General features: G+C 41.0%; 1 protein-coding gene across 1 annotated transcript; it reads left to right on the forward strand.

The window, feature by feature from the left end:
- The first annotated feature begins 14856 nt into the window (after nt 1-14856).
- On the forward strand, nt 14857-15429 carry LOC147443028 (uncharacterized). Its single transcript, XM_086529768.1, has 3 exons — nt 14857-15111; nt 15200-15244; nt 15373-15429. The coding sequence occupies exons 1-3, from the start codon at nt 14857-14859 to the stop codon at nt 15427-15429; spliced, it is 357 nt and encodes a 118-aa protein (XP_086385894.1).
- Nucleotides 15430-19184: the final 3755 nt, after the last annotated feature.

The following is a 19184-nucleotide window of genomic DNA, read 5'->3' on the forward strand; positions in this document are numbered from 1 at the left end:
AGTGCGAGTGCGAGTGTGAGTGAGACGCTGTATGCAAGCGAACTGAAGCTCGGGGGTGGTCGGGAGGTTCGAGCTCCGTACAACGGAGTGCGCCCATATATTTTGCTCCTCTGTTGTATCAAAACTCTACAAAGATTCATCAATACAAAGATCTCTTTCTCTATCTTTTGCTATCGATCTCTATTATTCGGTTCCCGTGACAATTGGTATCAAAGCAAGCGATTGATTCTGGATGTGGAAGGATGCAAGAGGAGGATGAAGGAGCAAGAAGACCTTATTCGACGACTATAAGAAGATCTGGAACAAGAAAATCGAGAGCATGCTGAGGCTCTGCTGGGCAAAGCAGCACGAGAGCCTGATATCTATGTGGACTGGATGGCAAACATGAAGGCGAAAACCATGCTACTCCACCAGGAAACAATAATCATCGTGGCGGCGATGGGGCACCTAGCAGTGGTGATAGTGGGAGCGGTGGTGATGGACGTAGAGGTTGTCAACGCGAAAAGGAAACGATGACCATATGGAAAAAGCGACAATCAAATCATTCTTAACGAAGGCTAAGCTTAAAGAGTTTGATGGCATAAGAAAGATATGCGAATATTTAGAATCGTGGATTGAAGAACTCAAAGATTTGGATGATACTTTCAATATCGAGAACACGACCACCAGACTTTCGAATGCTCGAGCAAGGTGACCGATAAGACAATACATACCAAGATGGCTCAATTGGAGACTTTTGGCGATGCGTACGATAAAGGTAAGTCATCTACCCCTTCTTTGTGATGTTTTATGTTTTTGATATGTCCTTTGAAAGCTTCTGTGATCGAATTTATGCGTAAAAGTTGAGATTTGAATTTAAATTTCTTAATTGACTTGGATAGTATTCATTGCTTCTTATTGTTTAAATTGATTGAGAAATTAAACTTGAAATTAAATCGAGAAGTCAACAGAATTGTGGACTTAACCAATGGTAATAATAGTTTCACGAAAGAGTTAGTAGAAAATTTGTTTTTTTGTCTTTGAAGAGTCGGAAGCATAAAGATGATTTCTATATCATAAACATTGATATGCATGATATTATCATTGGTATCAATTAGATGATTGAAAATTATGTTTTGATTGATTGTTAAGAAATAAAAATATATCTTTAATCATTTGATGATGATAAGTCACACTCTTCGTGGAAACAAAGAGATTCTAAATCTAGTTTTGGCCATGGAATTGATAAGGTGACTTAGATAAGGGTGTGAGACGTTGCTTGTGTTTGCTAATGAGATTAAACAAGAATCTGGGGATAAAGAGAAAGAGACAAATCTAGAATTTGTAGAGGATCGCTTACATGAATTAAGGATGTGTTTCCGGATGATCTTCCTGGTATACCTCCGCCTAGAGCGGTAGACCATGCCATAGATCTATATCCAAGAGCAACACCTTATTCAAGAGCTCCATACAGGTTCAATATTGATGAGCTTAAAGAACTCAAGATACAACTTGATGAGGGTTTCATTAAACCTAGTGTATCTCCTTGGGGTAGTCCTGTGTTATTCCAAAAGGAAAAGGATGGTACATATAGGTTATGCATTGACTATAGGGGATTAAACAAAGAGACCATTAAGAACAAATATCCTCTTCCTCACATAGATGAATTGTTTAACCAATTGAGTGGTGCCACAATATTTTCAAAGTTTGACCTTCGTTCTGGCTGTCATCAAATCCGTCTTTAAGGTCGAGGACATTCTAAAGACTGCTTTTCGTACACGTTATGGGCATTATGAATTTAGAGTTCTTGCTTTTGGTTTGACTAATGCACCAACAACTTTCATGTGCTTAATGAATAATATTTTTCACCCGTATCTTGAGGACTTCATTCTGGTATTCTTGGATAATATTTTGTGTATTCTACGAATGAAGAAGATCATGCATTGCACTTAAAGAAAACATTTGAGGTTTTGCGTGAACATAAATTGTATGCCAAAGCAAGTAAGTATTCTTTTGCAAAGGATCAGATTGTGTATTTGGGAAGAGTGATTTCTAAAGAGGGGATTCACATTGATCTTGATAAAGTTAAGACTATGTTAGTAAGAGATGTAAGAAGCTTTATGGGTCTAGCACAATATAAGAGAGCACACATTAAAGATTTCTCTAAGATAGCAAGTCCTTTGACCGAATTGACCAAGAAAGACAAGGGTTTTGTGTGGACTTCTAGGTGTGAGATTACTTTTGAGACCTTGAAGGCTAAAATAGCGGAAAATTTTGTTTTAAAAGTTTCTGAGATGGGCAAACCATTTGTTGTGTCTTGTGACGCTAGTGGTGAACAATTAGGTTGTGTTTTGACACAAGAAGGAAGAGTGGTTTCATATGAGTTTAGGAAATTAAGACGACATGAATTGAACTATGCAACACATGATCTAGAATTGCTTCCTGTTGTTCATGCATTGAAGCATTGGCATCATTTCTTGCTTGGTGTAAAATTTGAATTGCGTACTGATCATCAAAACTTGAAGTATATTTTCACTCAGCCATTGTTAAATAACAGACAAAGAAGATGGATTGAATTGTTGGCTGAGTATGACTTTGATTTGAAGTATTTGTGTGAAAAAGAAAATAAAGTTGCAGATGCATTGAGTCGTAGGCCCATGTGTAATTTGTTGACTGTTGTGCGATCCAATTTGATTGATGAGATACATGCTTAAGTTGAAAATGATTCCTTTTATATGTCTATTTTGAAATTCTTGCGTGAGAATATTGGTGAGATGTATGAAAACAGATATCACTTGTATAAGGGAAATCTGTATTGTTATGACCGCTTGTGTATTCCTGCAAATTCTTCTTTTAAGAGTCAAAGTCTGCATGAGTGTCATAATTCACCTTTTTCTGGTCATCCTGGATTAAATAAGACATATGAAAAGATTAAAACCTCATTCTTTTGGCCGCGTATGAAATTGGATGTTAAGAATTATGTGTGTGAGTGCTTTCAATGTCAACAAGTTAGATTGAGCATAAGAGGATGCCTGGTGACCTTCAACCCTTAGACATTCCTTTACAGAAGTGGGAGTATATATCCATGGACTTTATCATTAGACTTCCTACTACTCGTGGAGGGTATGATTTGATCTTTCTGGTGGTAGATAGACTCACAACACAAGCTCACTTCTTTTCTGTAAAAATAACTGATACTGCATTGACCATTGCACACTTGTTTATGAAAGAGATATTTCGTTTGCATGGCATGCCCAAGAGCATAGTGTCTGACAAAGATTCTAAGTTCACTTCTCATTTATAGAGAGCGACTTTTGACTCTATAGGTACCCACTTACGCATGTCTACTACTTTTCATCCTCAAACCGATGGAGAAATGAAGAGAGTGAATCGTATTTTAGAAGATATGTTACGAATGTATGTCAATGAAAACCAATCTAATTGGAATGAATATTTGCCTTTGGTTGAATTTGCATACAACAGTTCATATCATTCATCTATTAGGATGACTCCGTTTGAGGCAATGTATGGCTATAACTGTCCTACACCTATAAATTTTCTTAGCTCAAGGAATAAGGTAGAACTGTCACATGAGATGCTTGATAAAATGGATAACGAGTTGGCCGAAATCAGGGAGAATATTAGAGAAGCCCAAAAGAGACATAAATTGTATTATGACAAGAAACGTTGTGTTGTGGAGTATGAAACTGGTGATATGATTTTCTTAAAGGTTATTCGTGAGAAGTATCATTTGGTTCTTAGTAAGGATAGAAGATTGTCTCCATGATTTGTTGGGCCTTTCAAAATTTTGAAGCGTATTGGTTCATTAGATTACAAATTGGAATTGCCTTCTCATGTTAAAGTGCATCTTGTATTTGATGTGAGATTATTGAAAAAGTATATCCGTAATGTGCATCATGTTTTACAAGGAAACTCTAAGTTGCAAGATGACGGAATATTGACTGTAGAACCAGACTTAGTGCTAGATAGGCGTGTTATACATCTGAGAAATAGAGACATTGTGGAAGTTTTGGTTAAGGGGCAGAACTATCTAGTAGAGGATGCATCATGGATTGATCTTAGTATTTTGCAAAGAGAATTTTCCTCTCTTTTCAACTCTGAGGACATAGTTAATTTTGATAAGGGGAGAATGTAACGGGACTAATTTTTGAAGTTCTAAAAGTCGAAAAGAATGGAGTAGGACATATCTTTCGTTTAATACGATTTGAAAGATTGTTGAATAGTCTATTAAATAGAGCTTATATGAATGAGTTTTAGATATTAAGAGAGAACATATATTCTTTTTTTAAATAATACACTAAAAACGTATTTGATAAAGATCAATGAATAACAAATAGTCTGTCTATGAATAGTAAAATTGAGATTTTTATTAATATCAATGTTTTATATTTATGTGTTTTAGCTTAAAATGCATGGGTAGGCTTAAAATAAGTTGTAAAAGTAGTGAAGACCCAAAAATAGAGGTTTTATGAGTCGCGACCTAAAAGTTGCGTTTTTAGCCAAACAGAGATGTTTTTCGCAATTCTGTCCGCATTGTCTTGTAGATCGAACCTATTTTCGTCGTTTTGAGTACCTGGATCGCTCTATTCTGAGTTTGTTTGTAGAAGTTATGATGAAAACAAATAGAAGGCAGCAGCAGTGTAGTATACACAGGGACAGACAGACATACAACATCATACAGCTCTCCCTGCTATCAACCAAGAAGTGGATTGTTTCTTCATGGTAGAGTATTGCAATTGAAATTATGAAAGTATAAAATTATGTTTTTTTACTTTGATTATCATGTTGAATTGGTTGCACGAGTATGTTCTTTTGACTATTTTGTAAGCGATGCAGAAATCAGTTTGTGAAACCGGATCTGTGCAAAGTGTCATGATAAAAATCTAATCTTACGGATCGCTTAGCGATCACGTTCTTATATTATTCTCGCAGGTATACTTGGTGCAAAAATCGTGCAGGCTTTTCGAGGAAAAGAAGGATAAAAGCACGACGGGTGGTGCGTTTGGGAATCATTCACTGATCTCTTCTTCTGTGAGTGCGAGTGCGAGTGCGAGTGCGAGTGAGAGTGAGAGTGCGAGTGCGAGTGAGACGCTGCATGCAAGCGAACTGAAGCTCGGAGGTGGTCGGGAGGTTCGAGCTCCGTACAACGGAGTACGCCCATATATTTTGCTCCTATGTTGTATCAAAACTCTACAAAGATTCATCAATACAAAGATCTCTTTCTCTATCTTTTGCTATCGATCTCTATTATTCGGTTCCCGTGACAATAAAATTGGTAGTGAAGGAAAGATTATTAACTCACTTTCAATGATTCTAATGTTGTTTGAATTTGAAAACACTTAAGATCTTGCTTGTTACCCCCTATCATTCATATGGAATGTGTGTATTTAATGAAAAGAAATGCATGAAAGTATAATATTTAGCCCAATATGATTGAATATGGCGCTTACCTTCTTGCAATGTTATGTTGATCCATTGTCGATTGTCGAAGTCTCGAGCTAGCGGCAAGAGAGGATACTTAGGAGGTATATTCGAGTTAGTGGCCTGAAGAAGAAGATTTTCGGCTTTGATGTTCCAAAAGAATCGATCTATGGCCAATATGAAACTCCAGCTTTGTCAATGGTGCGCCAAAACCACATTTTCGAGATGCATTCTCATGCAACGTTCGCCTAACGAATGAGACTGTGTGTGTTTATGAGAGAGAGAGAGAGAGAGAGAGACTCAAAATGATCCATTGAGTGAATTTGGAGAGCACTCTCACTCTATTCGCATATGAAAAGCGAGAAGCTTCACACTAGAGAGCCACATAGAGAGCAATGAAAAGTGTAAATCTACATACAAAGCAAAAATCCTTGATGTATTCTTCAGTCTCTGTAGCTTTTAGTCCTTGAAAGGCTTAGCAAGGACCCATCTGATGTGCTTTGCTTTATTAGAATTCATCAGGCTTAATTACTTCGTCTTGGATCCCATCTTCTCATAGAAGAAGAAACCACAGAGAAGGCTGAAAAGAGACCTGCGGCTCTGTCAATTGATGCATGCCTTCCTGAAATGGGCTCAATGGTAAACAGATTGCTTGTCTTTTGAGCCTCAGAGCTTTGTCCATATGAAACCTTTTCTCTGGAATAATCAATAACATAAGCGCACACGAAGTACTGGGCAAAAGGCATCTCTTTACCCACAAGCCAGACAGTAGTATTACTTGCGGGTGTATAAGGCTGAGGTGAGCCGATGTCAAATAAGCAGGTTTTGTCCTTCGAAAGTACATCGTTGGTCTTCAGCCATGCTCTGTCGACTTGGCTTGGTGGACCAACGCATAACCTGAGCTCTACCTTCTTGTAAGTGCTGTCGTCCACCCCTGCGGCGAACTTAAGGCATATCCTTCTAGTGATATCACTGCTCAATGAACAAGTGTGTGTGTGTGTGTGTGTGTGTGTGTGAGTGTGAGAGAGAGAGAGAGAGAGAGAGAGAGAGAGAGAGAGCGACTCTACCCGCCAACAGTACGTAAGCGGAGGTGGTGCAGGCGAGATATGAGAGAGAGAGAGAGAGAGAGAGAGAGAGAGCGTCGAGTCTACCCGCCAACAGTACGTAAGCAGCGCTAGGTGGTGCAAGCCAAATGTCAGAGAGAGAGAGAGAGAGAGAGAGAGAGAGAGAGATAGTCATGCACTCTCATGCCACCTAGTTTTCTTCGGTTCAATCGCTAGAGGCAGCTTAGCTGAAGACACGCCACTGTCTTGCAAGCCCTCAAGCCGGCCCGGACTTCTACGCCGCCATAGAGAGAGAGAGAGAGAGAGAGAGAGAGAGAGAGCGAGTCTACTCGCCAAAAGTACCTCAGCAGGTGGTGCAGGGCCAGGCTAGATATGAGAGAGAGAGAGAGAGAGAGAGAGAGAGAGTCAATATGCTGTCCTGACTCCTGCAAGCCCTCAAGCTGGCCCGGACTTCTGCGGCAAGAGTGGAGCTGTCGCCTCTAATAAAAGCTACCTGTCTGCAGGTCTAATCCATTGCTGGCCAGTACTGGATGGAGGGAGAGAGAGAGAGAGAGAGAGAGAGAGAGAGACGAATGCGAGTCCTGAATCCCAACTTCCCGAATCCCAAGCAAAATACTGTTGACCTGCAAAATTGATTCTCAGACTTGAGTTGTACAGCAACTCCCAAACTTTGGTAGGCTGCAAAGAGAAAGCGCGCGCGCACGAGTAGAACTCGAGTCGAATTTCTACACTAAGATTGTAACACAAGGAGCTTTAGAACAATTGCCATTGACAAGATGAAGACTAGGAGAGTATATGATCACCATGGCCTCCAGGTAGAAGAGCATTTTATACATGCCAAAGATTTACTTGCAGAGCTTCTAGAAATGATGTTCAACCATGCCATGTGCGAGGTCCTACCTGATACTTGGAGTTTGTCCATGACCGTACCTATCTTCAAGTCAGAGGACCCTATAGAGCTTGGGAACTACCGCACTATCATGATTGGACACACATTGGCACGATTATGCATATCCATCCTTGAGCAACAATTGAATAGCTGGACAAAGAGAGAGAGGATGTATGGGCAGCAGGATAGATGGGTTTCAAGAGAGGTTTCTCTACTCTTGATCATATTCGAATACTCAGAGCCATTATTGAGGAGGGGAGATTACGTGGGAGACTTCTCTATTGTTGCTTTGTGGACTTCCGCAAAGCCTTCGATACAATGCCTAGACCTAGATTGATGCACATATTGTAGGAGACGGGGGTACCCAAAGAGTTGATTTGGGGGATCATGGCTCTACACGAGTCACTAGTGGGGCATGTATGCACTCCAGAGCGGAATTTTGATTTGGTTCACTCCACTGTTGGGATGAAACAGGGTTCCCTGCTATCTCCTACAGTATTTGACATGTATGTGGATGAGGTTGCTAACTACATTGAGAGGGATGGTGATAGAGGAGCACAGATGGGAGGGACATGGATCTCACTATTGCTATATGCTAATGATATTGTGCTAATTTTTGACTCCCGGAGGGGATGCAACGTCATCTAGACGCTTTATACACATTGGCCCACACTAGTGGATTGTCGGTTGACCTGAGAAAACCAAGGTTATGGTGTTCAACACCACACCACAATGGGCCATGAGGTATGCACCTACTTTTACATATGGCCAGGAGATGGTGGAGTATAGAGATTTATACACCTATCTTGGGATAGTCTTCAGTGGACCAACGTTTTCATTGAGGAGAGTAGCAGAGACTAGATTGACGAGAGCCATTGACAAGATGAAGACTAGGAGAGTATATGATCACCATGGCCTGGTAGAAGAGCATTTTATACATGCCAGAGATTTGCTTGTAGAGCTTCTAGAAATGATGTTCAACCATGCCATGTGGGAGATGGTAAAGAAAGACATTGACAAGATGAAGACTAGGAGAGTATATGATCACCATGGCCTGGTAGAAGAGCATTTTATACATGCCAGAGATTTTCTTGCAGAGCTTCTAGAAATGATGTTCAACCATACCATGTGCGAGGTCCTACCTGATACTTGGAGTTTGTCCATGACCGTACCTATCTTCAAGTCAGAGGACCCTAGGGAGCCTGGGAACTACCGCACTATCATGATTGGACACACATTGGCACGATTGTACATATCCATCCTTGAGCAACAATTGAATAGCTGGACAGAGAGAGAGGATGTATGGGCAGCAGTATCTCCTACACTATTTGACATGTATGTGGATGAGGTTGCTAACTACATTGAGAGGGATGGTGATAGAGGAGCACGGATGGGAGGGACATGGATCTCACTATTGCTATATGCTAATGATATTGTGCTAATTTTTGACTCCCCGGAGGGGATGCAACGTCATCTAGATGCTTTATACACATTGGCCCACAATAGTGGATTGTCTGTTAACCTGAGAAAACCAAGGTGATGGTGTTCAACACCACACCACAGTGAGCCATGAGGTCTGGACCTACTTTCACATATGGCCAGGAGATGGTGGAGTATAGAGATGCATATACCTATCTTGGGATAGTCTTCAGTGGACCAACATTTTCATTGAGGAGAGTAGCAGAGACTAGATTGACGAGAGCCTATGCAGATTTGGGAGAATTGGAGAAGATGTGTTCGTAGGTTCAATTTCAAGAACCTCAAACAAAGCAATGCCTTTTTGACACTCTAGTGGCTTCACCTATGCTCTGATGGTAGCACTGATGGATGGAGATGTATGGAGAGGCCTCTAGTCTCTATTATCTCTCAAATGATTCGGACTAAGGCCTCAGTGCCACATGAGATTACTTGAGCTGAACGAGATACCAAAAGCACATTAATACAGCCGGTACAAGGGTTTGTTCAATAGCACTCAAGGGGTTTTTCGGGACTACTTCAAATAAATTAAAAAATACTCCTGAAATTAAAAAATAAATTCAAATACCCCCAAAATTTTAGTCTCTATGATCTCTTGAATGATTCGGGCTAAGGCCTCAGTGCCACATGAGATTACTTGAGATGAACTAGATACCAAAAGCACATAAATGCAGCCAGTACAAGGGTTTGTTCCATAGCACTCGAGTAAGAAAAAAACCAACATATCCTCTAATTTGTAGAAATCCCAAAGACTGGTGGGTTCTTATTTTATTAGCAGAATCTTCGCCGATACCTAAATCCTATTGCGCTCTAAAATCCCATCTGCACATTCCAAAACCAGTGATCGACCACTGGCGGGACAAATGAGGATGTCGAGTGCAACTTCCCTAGTCACTACACTTTCTTGTAACGCTAGTACCAAGTCCGTATTTTATAAAACAAAAAAAGAACACCACAGTCCCTCCTCGACTGTCGCCATCCCGTGCTCACTCCTGCTGCGACTTACTCCAACCCCTACTGCGATTGACTCCAACCCCTTTTGCTCCTGCCGCCAGCGCTGTGGTCTGCACAGAGAGAGAGAGAGAGAGAGAGAGAGAGAGAGAGCTAGTGCTGACGTTGGTGCTCGCCAGCCGGAGTCCACCGAGAGAGCGAGAGACAGCTGCTGGCGCGCGCGCGCTGCCGAGACCAGAGAAAGACAGACTTCGACTCAGAGCGCTGCAGCCGCCAGGTAGAAATGTTTTTGAGATTAAATGTTTCCAAAGATAAAAAAATCATACCTTTTGATAAGAAGACTGTTTGTATATCACTACAAGATGATAAAACTAGTTGGTTATGTAGAAGCCGCATTATTGGAACTTGTCAGTGGCTACTTAGGTGCCTGCGGGCCCTAGTGTTCGGGAAAATTGTGTCTTAGCTTAATATCGTGCCATTTTCAATTTTAAAAAATGCCGGTTGAGGGCAAGGGGAAAAGGAGAAATTCCGCCCCAAAACAGAGAAAAATAATGTAAAAACTCTAAAAAAGATCTAGATTTTAAAATTTCCTCTTGGAAATTTGAAGAAAAAGAATTTTGTATGTTTGGAAAAAGGATTCTTCCCAAACACTGCTGCTGCCCCTAATCTTTATGGAAGTGTCACCCCCTAATGTACACAAGTATTGGAAGATTTGCATAACAATGGAATTTGTTATGAATAAATTATCCCTAGGCAGGTCACACAAGTTTCCTTGAATGTGTGTCGTTTATGTAGCATTTTCAATTTGATTATATATTCCACTCAAATTTCTCTAGTAGATGGCACTCATTTGGATCGAGCCATCCATCATAACTAGACACAAGGGTATTTAGCCCCCCCGGGCGGCCGGGCGGAGGGGGGGGGGGGGGGGGGGGCAGCAACACACACACATACACTCATTTGGAGCCATCCATCCAAACTCTGCCACTCACTTGGCTAATTGTTGAAATTGTTTTAATTATGGGGGACACACACACACACAGGGGTATTTTGACACTAGGGTCATCCATCCAAACTCTGCCACTCACTTGGCTCATTGTTGAAGTTGTTTTAATTATATATGACTAAAATGTAAAATTTGGGGGGGAGGGGGGGGGAGAGACACACTGATTTAATTGAAGCCATCCATCCATCCCTATTTGAGTGTCAATTTGATTATAAATGGCACTCAAATTTCTTTAATAGATGGCACTTATTTGGGGACACACACACACACACACACACACACGAGAGAGAGAGAGAGAGAGAGAGAGAGAGAGAGAGAGAGAGAGAGAAGGGTATTTTGAATTTATGCTTTTTGTTTTGTGGTAGCTAGGACAATGGTTGCAAAAAAAGCATCGTAGAAGGTGCGTTCCGAGTTGGTGCAAAATATTGTGGACAATTTGGGGCACAATGGTGAGGAGTATGATCCATGGCCAAAGAGACGGTACTTTTTATTTGGACACACAAAACCTCCAACCATAGGAGTCACCATTTTTTTGGACGATCCAAAGGACTGGTACCTTAACCTAGGAATCACTTTAATTAAAGAAACACTAGGTCTCGTTAGTTTCTACAAGATTTCTTCTCGTGGTTGGAACATTGTACCCACCTATGTATTGGGCCTTAGGCTGAGCTATTTGATGACTATGCTACCCGGGAGAAAGATAATAATTTGTGATCTTCCCCCATTATCTCCTGAAATTGGGAATAGCAGAATGTTTCTATGAAATCAACAAATTTTTGTGAAGTTAAAGTACTTTGTGCCTTTTTATATTTTTGTATCTTTCATTGGATAGATATGTTTAGAATTTGTTTTCTGATGAAATGGGTTAGTCTCCGTTTGTATCTTGGATTGTAAGCGCCTTTTCATGTAAACCATTGAGTAATTTAAACATTTTAATCAAGATGATAAACATGATGCTTAAAAGTAGTTGTGATGGTGAACTTGCCAGTGCACACTTGTACATGGATCGATATGCTTCATCTTCTCAATCATTTCCACCGAGTGCTAGCGTATTGAGTGATGAGGAACTGGATTGGTACACACTAGATTGTGTGTTACGCATCCAATCATTATGTGACCAGGCCCGCACATCTGTGAAATTTCAAGACGATCTCTTGAAGATTCTATTTGGGGGATTGGATGTGAGTGCTCGAAAGAAAGAGCATATGACACCTCAAGCGCGGTCTCTTGCATCCCTCCTAGTTTGCAAGCCAAGCAATTGGAATGGACAATTGGGGGGGGTAAGAGCATTCCTTGCAACTTCTCTCAGCTATTGAAAATGTACAAAGAGATGGGCATGGTGACCCCTCAAGAATGGAAGCTTTGTGTCGGCACCGAGGATATGTCTCATGATCCTCAAGTTTTTGCACCTAGTCCTGAGGATGCATATGAGGGTGCAATTCTCAAGTGTGACTGTAGCATCGAAGACAATCCATCTTCTTTAGTACGTGACTGTAAAGAATGTTGCCAACGATGTCCACACTGTCAGAAGCCCAGAAAAGATATGATTTCTTTTCAATACATCTCTTTCATGGAACAACTTCGGCTCATATGTGCTAGTGAGACGTTTTGCCATGACTTTTTGGCCATGTGGAGGGAAAGAGGACAATGGTTGGATAAGAAAGCTTCTGACTATCCTTCACATATCAACGAGTTTTGGGATGGGGAGAAGACAAGAGTCTATCAGGACTTTTGGAATCCTGACAAATGTTGGGAGGCACCTGTAATATGTAAAAACGAATTATGCATGCAAGCATACAGGACCTTTCCCAAGGAGTCAAGGAGTTCATAGCTCATATGGAGTGAGCCAAATGAAGAGTATCAATTTACATGCTCAAAATGTTGTCAGGACATTCGTGCTAAGAGAAAGATGATACAGGTAATGGTCCTTCATGTATGGTTCATATTCACTCTGTGATCTATGCCATTTTCTTATTATTGTCAAGTTACGTTTTTCTTTCTTTCTTTGTAAAGGGGGATCCTCAGAATTTTTCTCTCATGCTACATTGGGATGGCTTCCAAGCCACTTCTACAACGATGAAAGATAGCGCCGTAGTTGAAATAATGGTGATGAATGGGGGCAAAAGATCAATTTTGGGATCTTTACCTGTGTTGTTTTTACCTCTATCTCATAGAGACTTGGAGATAAAGCATACCTATATACTTGGTGCATTCTTGCATCCTTTGCTTTTGGATCTTGAAAAATCTTTTGTGGAGGTTTTGATTTGCATTATGCATATCCTTCTTGTGAAATCACTGACAAACTACAAGGTGGAAGAGTCACATTGAGAAGCATGCTCATGTTATGCACGGGAGATCATCCTACTCAATGCAAACTTGGGCAAGTGAAGGATGGTGGAATGAGTTTTTGTAGGCGAGACAAGGCAAAGGCAACACTTGTGGGCAATCGCTATGTTTATGATGCTAACAGATTCCAAGGCAGGTATCCACCAAAGAAGAGGCATGTGGAGAAGATGTGGAGGACTATAAAAAAGTCAAAGAGATGCATGACAAAGAAGAAAAAGGAGGAAACCTTAAGAAAAGCAGGTTTATCGGGGGAGTCTACACTTTGGAGACTCTATCACTTGTATGGTTTTGACATTTCTAAGGACTTAGTCTATGATTCCATGCACATCTTGTCTCTTAACTTGTTTCAAAAGTACCTTAGAAAATTGTTGTCAACCGGTTGTACATCAATGAAAGAGGAAATTGATATGGCTGTGAAAGAGGTGGAGAGGGCAATACCCAAGACTATTTTGAATAGTGGATGATGGCCGCGACATCCTTCTCGAAACTACAAAATTTTCAAAGCGGAGGATTGCCAAAAGTTTATTCAGTGGTGTTTGCCCCATATTCTAAATGTGGTCAATGGAATCTCCCAAGAAGATGTGGTCCTTGGAAATCTTCTTATTGATATCTCACACATGTTTTTTGAGTGTACAAGGCAAAAGGGATGGACCCAAGATGACATAAGTGTTTGTCGATCTCTTTTGCTTTCGTGGCGCATCTTATCGGAGGAGTGGGAGGGTCCAAATAGCTCTCCTTTGGAACATGTTGCAGGTATTAGTCCTTTTTTTAGTTATGAAAAAATTCATATCATCTCAAATTCATTCATGCATATTTATGTTATTTTTTGTTTTTTCAGGTAATGGTGAAATGCTTGATGACATCTTGAGACATGGTTCGCACGATTGTTTTTGGTGCTTTTCTTTTGAGAGATGTGTTTCGGGCTACTTGAGTATACCCACCAATAACAAGGCAAATGAGATTTCTTATACTAAGTTTATTGTCGTCATTTGTTTACAAGGATCTGGAAACAAATCCATGTCGAGAAAGATGGGGCACGATGTTTTGACAGAGATAAGTATTTTGTACATTCTTTCTTCGTTTTCCCAGAGGGACACGGAGATCAGGATGTACCAAGAGATTGTGCTGATTGGCATGAGAAATGTATTCTTTTGGTATCGTCAGAGGACAAAGCCAAAGATGTATGGAATGCATGTTCTAGACTCCTTCCAAGTAGTTGCAAAGGCTTGGTAAATAACAAGGGTCTTATTGTTGGTGGCAAGGAGAAGAAGGTTTTCACTCTTAGTGCATTTGAAAGGGAGTCATTGTTTTCTATCTACAATTGGAATGGCTCAACTTTGCTTACTTTAGAGAATATATATGATATGGGTGTGTTCTATTTCAAGGCCTTTTTGCATGGATGTAAGTATACACAAGGTGACTATGTGGTTTTTGAAGATAAGCTATCTCAAACATGCCAACAAGGAGGAGGATTATGTAGACGCCGTCTAAAGAAAATATTTCTTCATGAACAAGAAGGAGAACTTCAGCTATTTATGGTTGTGGAATCTATTGTTCAAAGCATTTACATCATGGATGAGGTGACAGGGATGCCTCTCGTGCGCACAAGTGAGAAGAGTAATCTAAAGGACATGGTGTGACCTCTTGCTTGGCTCAAGCATAAATTTTTTTGTTTAAGATCTCCTATTAATGGCCTGGAGATAATGTATGAGGTGAGTGGGCATAAGGTTCGAGGGAGATTGGCGCAAAGAGGACAGCTAGGTTATGTACCACCATGGCCTGAGCCTAGGGATCATGTCATTGCATTCTCCGATGACTATCAAATGAAGGTTGCTTTTATTGTGGAAGTTGACGGGCCAAGGAGAAAGGCCCTTCTTTTTTGGTTGGATGATGCAGAATCTGAAATTTTTTGGCTAGATTGGAAATCAATAGCTACTGTAATTCCAAGCTCCACAGAGGTTATTCTCCACCTTGACAATATATTCACCTTTTTCTTATTTATTACTCTTATGTCAAGCTTCTAACCTTACTCGTTTCTTCTTTCAGGGTAGAGCGGATGAGGCCACGTCTTCGCAGCGTACTTGTCATGAGGTAGTTGTTCGCAAAGCCTTTGTTGAAAGTTTCAATATGATTTTGATATGTCTAAGCTTTGAAATTTGTGAGGGATGAATCCTAATCTCTGCTATGAAAAGAGATTGCTAACTAAGGTTTTTTTATAGCGAGCTCAATCTGAAGCTGGATGCGGAGAGCTCATGATGGACGGACCAGTTCACTAGTAAAGCTCCTTCTCTTTATGTGTTTTTTGCTTAAGATGTTTGAAACTTGCGTTGATCTCTCTCTCTCTCTCTCTCTCTCTCTCTCAAAGACACATAGATATATCTATATATACCCATCTATATGATACAAATGCATGTATGTATGTACATACAACACATACATGTCTGTATTATATACACATGTATTATGCATGTATGGATGTACATACATGGATACATACAGATATAAATGTATGTATGTATGTACACGTCCACAAACACACGTATAGGTACATATTGTGTGCAAACACACACACATGTATGTGTTGTATCTATGATGGATATTATGTCCGTTACCATGGAAAATACTTGACGGGCGTTAATTTCTTGCAATCTTAAATGGCATTTGATTGTGATTTTGTTGTTTGGCAGGAGTCCGTTGGTGTGGGGTAGAGCTGTTTTTTTCAGGTGGCTGTGCAATGCCTTGTGTTCTATTCTTATTTTGACACCATTTGTTGTATGGTCAAGTGCAACACCCTTGTTGGAGCATACTCTTTGCTTCTTTCTTGCAAGTTGCTAGGGTATGGAAACTACGAGCTATGCTTCATCTTTGTTAACTTTCAAATTGAAACCGTAACAACTCCTTTTTTTGCGAGGACTTGAAGAATCATTCTTTGGATAGTCTATGTTGAGTTGATTGTTGTAATGGTTCTGATAGATATACCGTGACAACTCCTCCTCGATAAAGACAAACTTGTTGTAGACACTTTTGTTTTGAACAACACCTCTTGTTGTATTTTAAATCTGATTATAGTAGTGGCTTGTTGTTAACAGTTTTTATCTGAATAGCACCTCTTGTAGGCTGTAAAATTATGATCACAGTTGCAATGTTGGTTTACGTTCAATAATAAGTGCAAGCAGGGATTTGTGTTGTTACAATTGTTTGTTTTTGGGTGAGTTTTTGTTGCAACCAAAGTGCAGCGAACATAAGGCTTTTGCTTGTTGATGGTTCAGTTATTCGATAATTGTTGGTTACATTCGATGTTGAAGTTGGTGCAAGCAAGGGTGTGTTCCGTTTGTTGCAGTTGATTGTTTTTGGTCAGTCTTTCTTGCAGCCAAAGTGCAGTTTGTGCTTGCTGATCGCATTAGTCGGTCTTCTTTTCGTAGTCTCTCTTGCAGCCAAGATGTAGCCAATTTAAGGCTATTGGTTATTGATTGCTTCATTTATTTGATGTCATCACTAGGAGTGTTTGGACAAGAACTTTAGTATGGCTATGGCAAAGGTAATCCGAGCAATTTGAAAGGAGGTGCCAAGGGAAGGCCTTGTTGTGCATGTTGCCTCTTGTTTGTTACCTTTGAAGGCCTGTTGGCTCTTGACTTACAATCACCTTTAAAGGCATGTTTCCTTGTCTTATTTACTTAATTTCCTCGTTGTTTCTTGGAGCCCATTGTTTGCTAGACAAGGATATGACAAGGAAGCTTGGAATATTTCGAGGTATATGCAATGGAGAGTTTCCTCTAGGCTAAGTCTGTTGGAATGCATGTATAGTATGTAGAAGTTTTGAATCTGTTTTATTGGGTGTGGTAGAGCTCTAATTTCTTGTATATATTGACAACAGTGATGTTTGTGGATGGTTGGAAGGGACTTGACAATTGCATGTGTTAACTATTCTTGCCTTGTCCGGAGTGTACTATGCAAGTGAAGCACTAGTATTGATGGATATAGGTAGGATAAAAGTGGTGTAGTTTACGGCATGAATATCATTGTGTAAATATCATTATGTAAGGTTTCAAACATGGCACCTCTTTATGTACATCTCTATCTTTGTTGTATCAATTGATATATCTAGGGTTCTAGTTGAGGTAGCGTTTATGAATACATGAAACAAATCGCATTGTGCTAAAAAAATAGTGCGCTTGCCAGAGAACAGATTGTTTTCTCAAGTATTTCAAATATATGGATATTTTTGTGTGCTTTCAATTGTGGTATGTTGTAAAGTATTCCACGGATGCAAAGTTCTTTTTAGGGAAGGTGTGTTCAATGTGTTGATGATGCTCAAGTTCAACACCTTTTTTTTTTTATTAAGTGTTGTAAATTGAGAATGCAAAAGAACAATGAATTCCCTCATGGAAAAAGAAATTCCCACCAGGGATATATTGAGGAGCATGATTCTCCCACTTGAGAACGTGGGAAACTTTATCACAGCTCCACTTTCCCAGGTGCAGGTAATTTCCCGCTTGAGCCCAAAATTCCCATGAGGGAAAAATGTCATTCCCTCCCGGGAGTTTGTCATCCCCACAAGGGTTTTCAACAGGGAAAAGGCTAAAAGTTTCTTGTTAATAGTGGCAACTGCCACGACGTCATTACAAGGCGATGATGGAGCTGCAGGTCGTATCGATGGAGTTTGTGGAGTTGTATTCTTGCGACGTCGAGGTGGACGGATGCGGTGTTGCGGTTTGGGGCGTTTAGTCCTGGCTGTGAGAGGGTTCGGGGTGTGATGAAGGACAGCTGGGTCGAATGGAGGTGGGGGGAGAAGGCCAGCGAAGGGAGAAGGGGGAAAAAGAGAAAGCTGGGGATGGAAGAGGAGCGGGCCGGGAGGCGGATAAGGGAATATTGTAGGCGGACGAAACGCAGGGTCATGAAATGGTCTCGCAGGCATAAACAAGGGCAGCGGCTGGCCACCGAGGGGCGGGGGTGGACCTACAAAATGCGGGTGAGGGTGGCCGGGGGGTCCGGGCCACATTGGGAAAGGACCAGGGAAGCCTGTGGGCAGTGCGGGGCCCTGATGCCGCTCCGTACGCCAATGCTGAGCCTTCCTCGCAAGGCGAACCATGTCTAACACCGGCGTTCTTTCTGCTCTGCCTTTCTGTCCCAGCCCTCTGCTTTTCTACATTCCGCACAATGAAATGCGACTAGCCCCTAAAAAGCACCCGATACGGCGTAAGAAGTTTATTTAGGGTTTCTTTTTTTTCCCAACAAAGCCATTAAATTTATAGAAAGAAGGCTTAGTTACCAGGCATACTCGTTCACTTGTAAACAATTCATTTCCCGTAAGATTCCCTGCCCTACCCATTTCTCTCCCCTACCCTACAATGCTCTCATGTGTGTTGTGCCCTCTAGCTCTCCTTCCAACTTAGCCATCTCCTCCTCCTCATACATCTCATGCAGTATGGCCATGGAGCAGCTCGCTCAGAGACACAGAGAGGACGCCTCATCAACAGAGACAGAGACAGAGCAGCTCGCACAGGAGCAACTCGTGCGGAGAGAGAGAGAGAGAGAGAGAGAGAGAGAGAGAGAGAGAGAGAGAGAGAGAGAGAGAGAGAGAGAGAGAGAGAGAGAGAGAGAGACTCCTTCACTGCTCTCTGCACTTTTGCCTCTCGCGAAGCCATAGGGATTCAAGGTGAAAGCATAGGCGATTGCATCTGTCAAGAGTCGGAGACATGTGGAGTCGTGGACTGCTGCACACGCACAAACACAAACACACACATACACATAGACAGAGAGAGCATTGCCATGCAAAAAGCGAATGTCGCCATGCAAAAAGACTAGAGAGAGAGAGACACACAGAGAGAGAGAGAGAGAGAGAGAGAGAGAGAGAGAGCATCCGAGTAGATTCTCACAAAGTTCCATTTTTCAAAATGGTAAGCATGTACTTACATAAAGCACCTCAAAAAGGTGATTCCCAAAATTGAAATAGTCTAACCCAAACCATCCTAACCCCCCACTCCATCTTAGATCACATATACAAAATACAAGATCCCAATACAAAAGATTC

The sequence above is a fragment of the Adiantum capillus-veneris genome, chromosome 14, assembly GCF_014529385.1.
Source record: "Adiantum capillus-veneris isolate H3 chromosome 14, ASM1452938v2, whole genome shotgun sequence".
Classification (NCBI taxonomy): Eukaryota; Viridiplantae; Streptophyta; class Polypodiopsida; order Polypodiales; family Pteridaceae; genus Adiantum; species Adiantum capillus-veneris.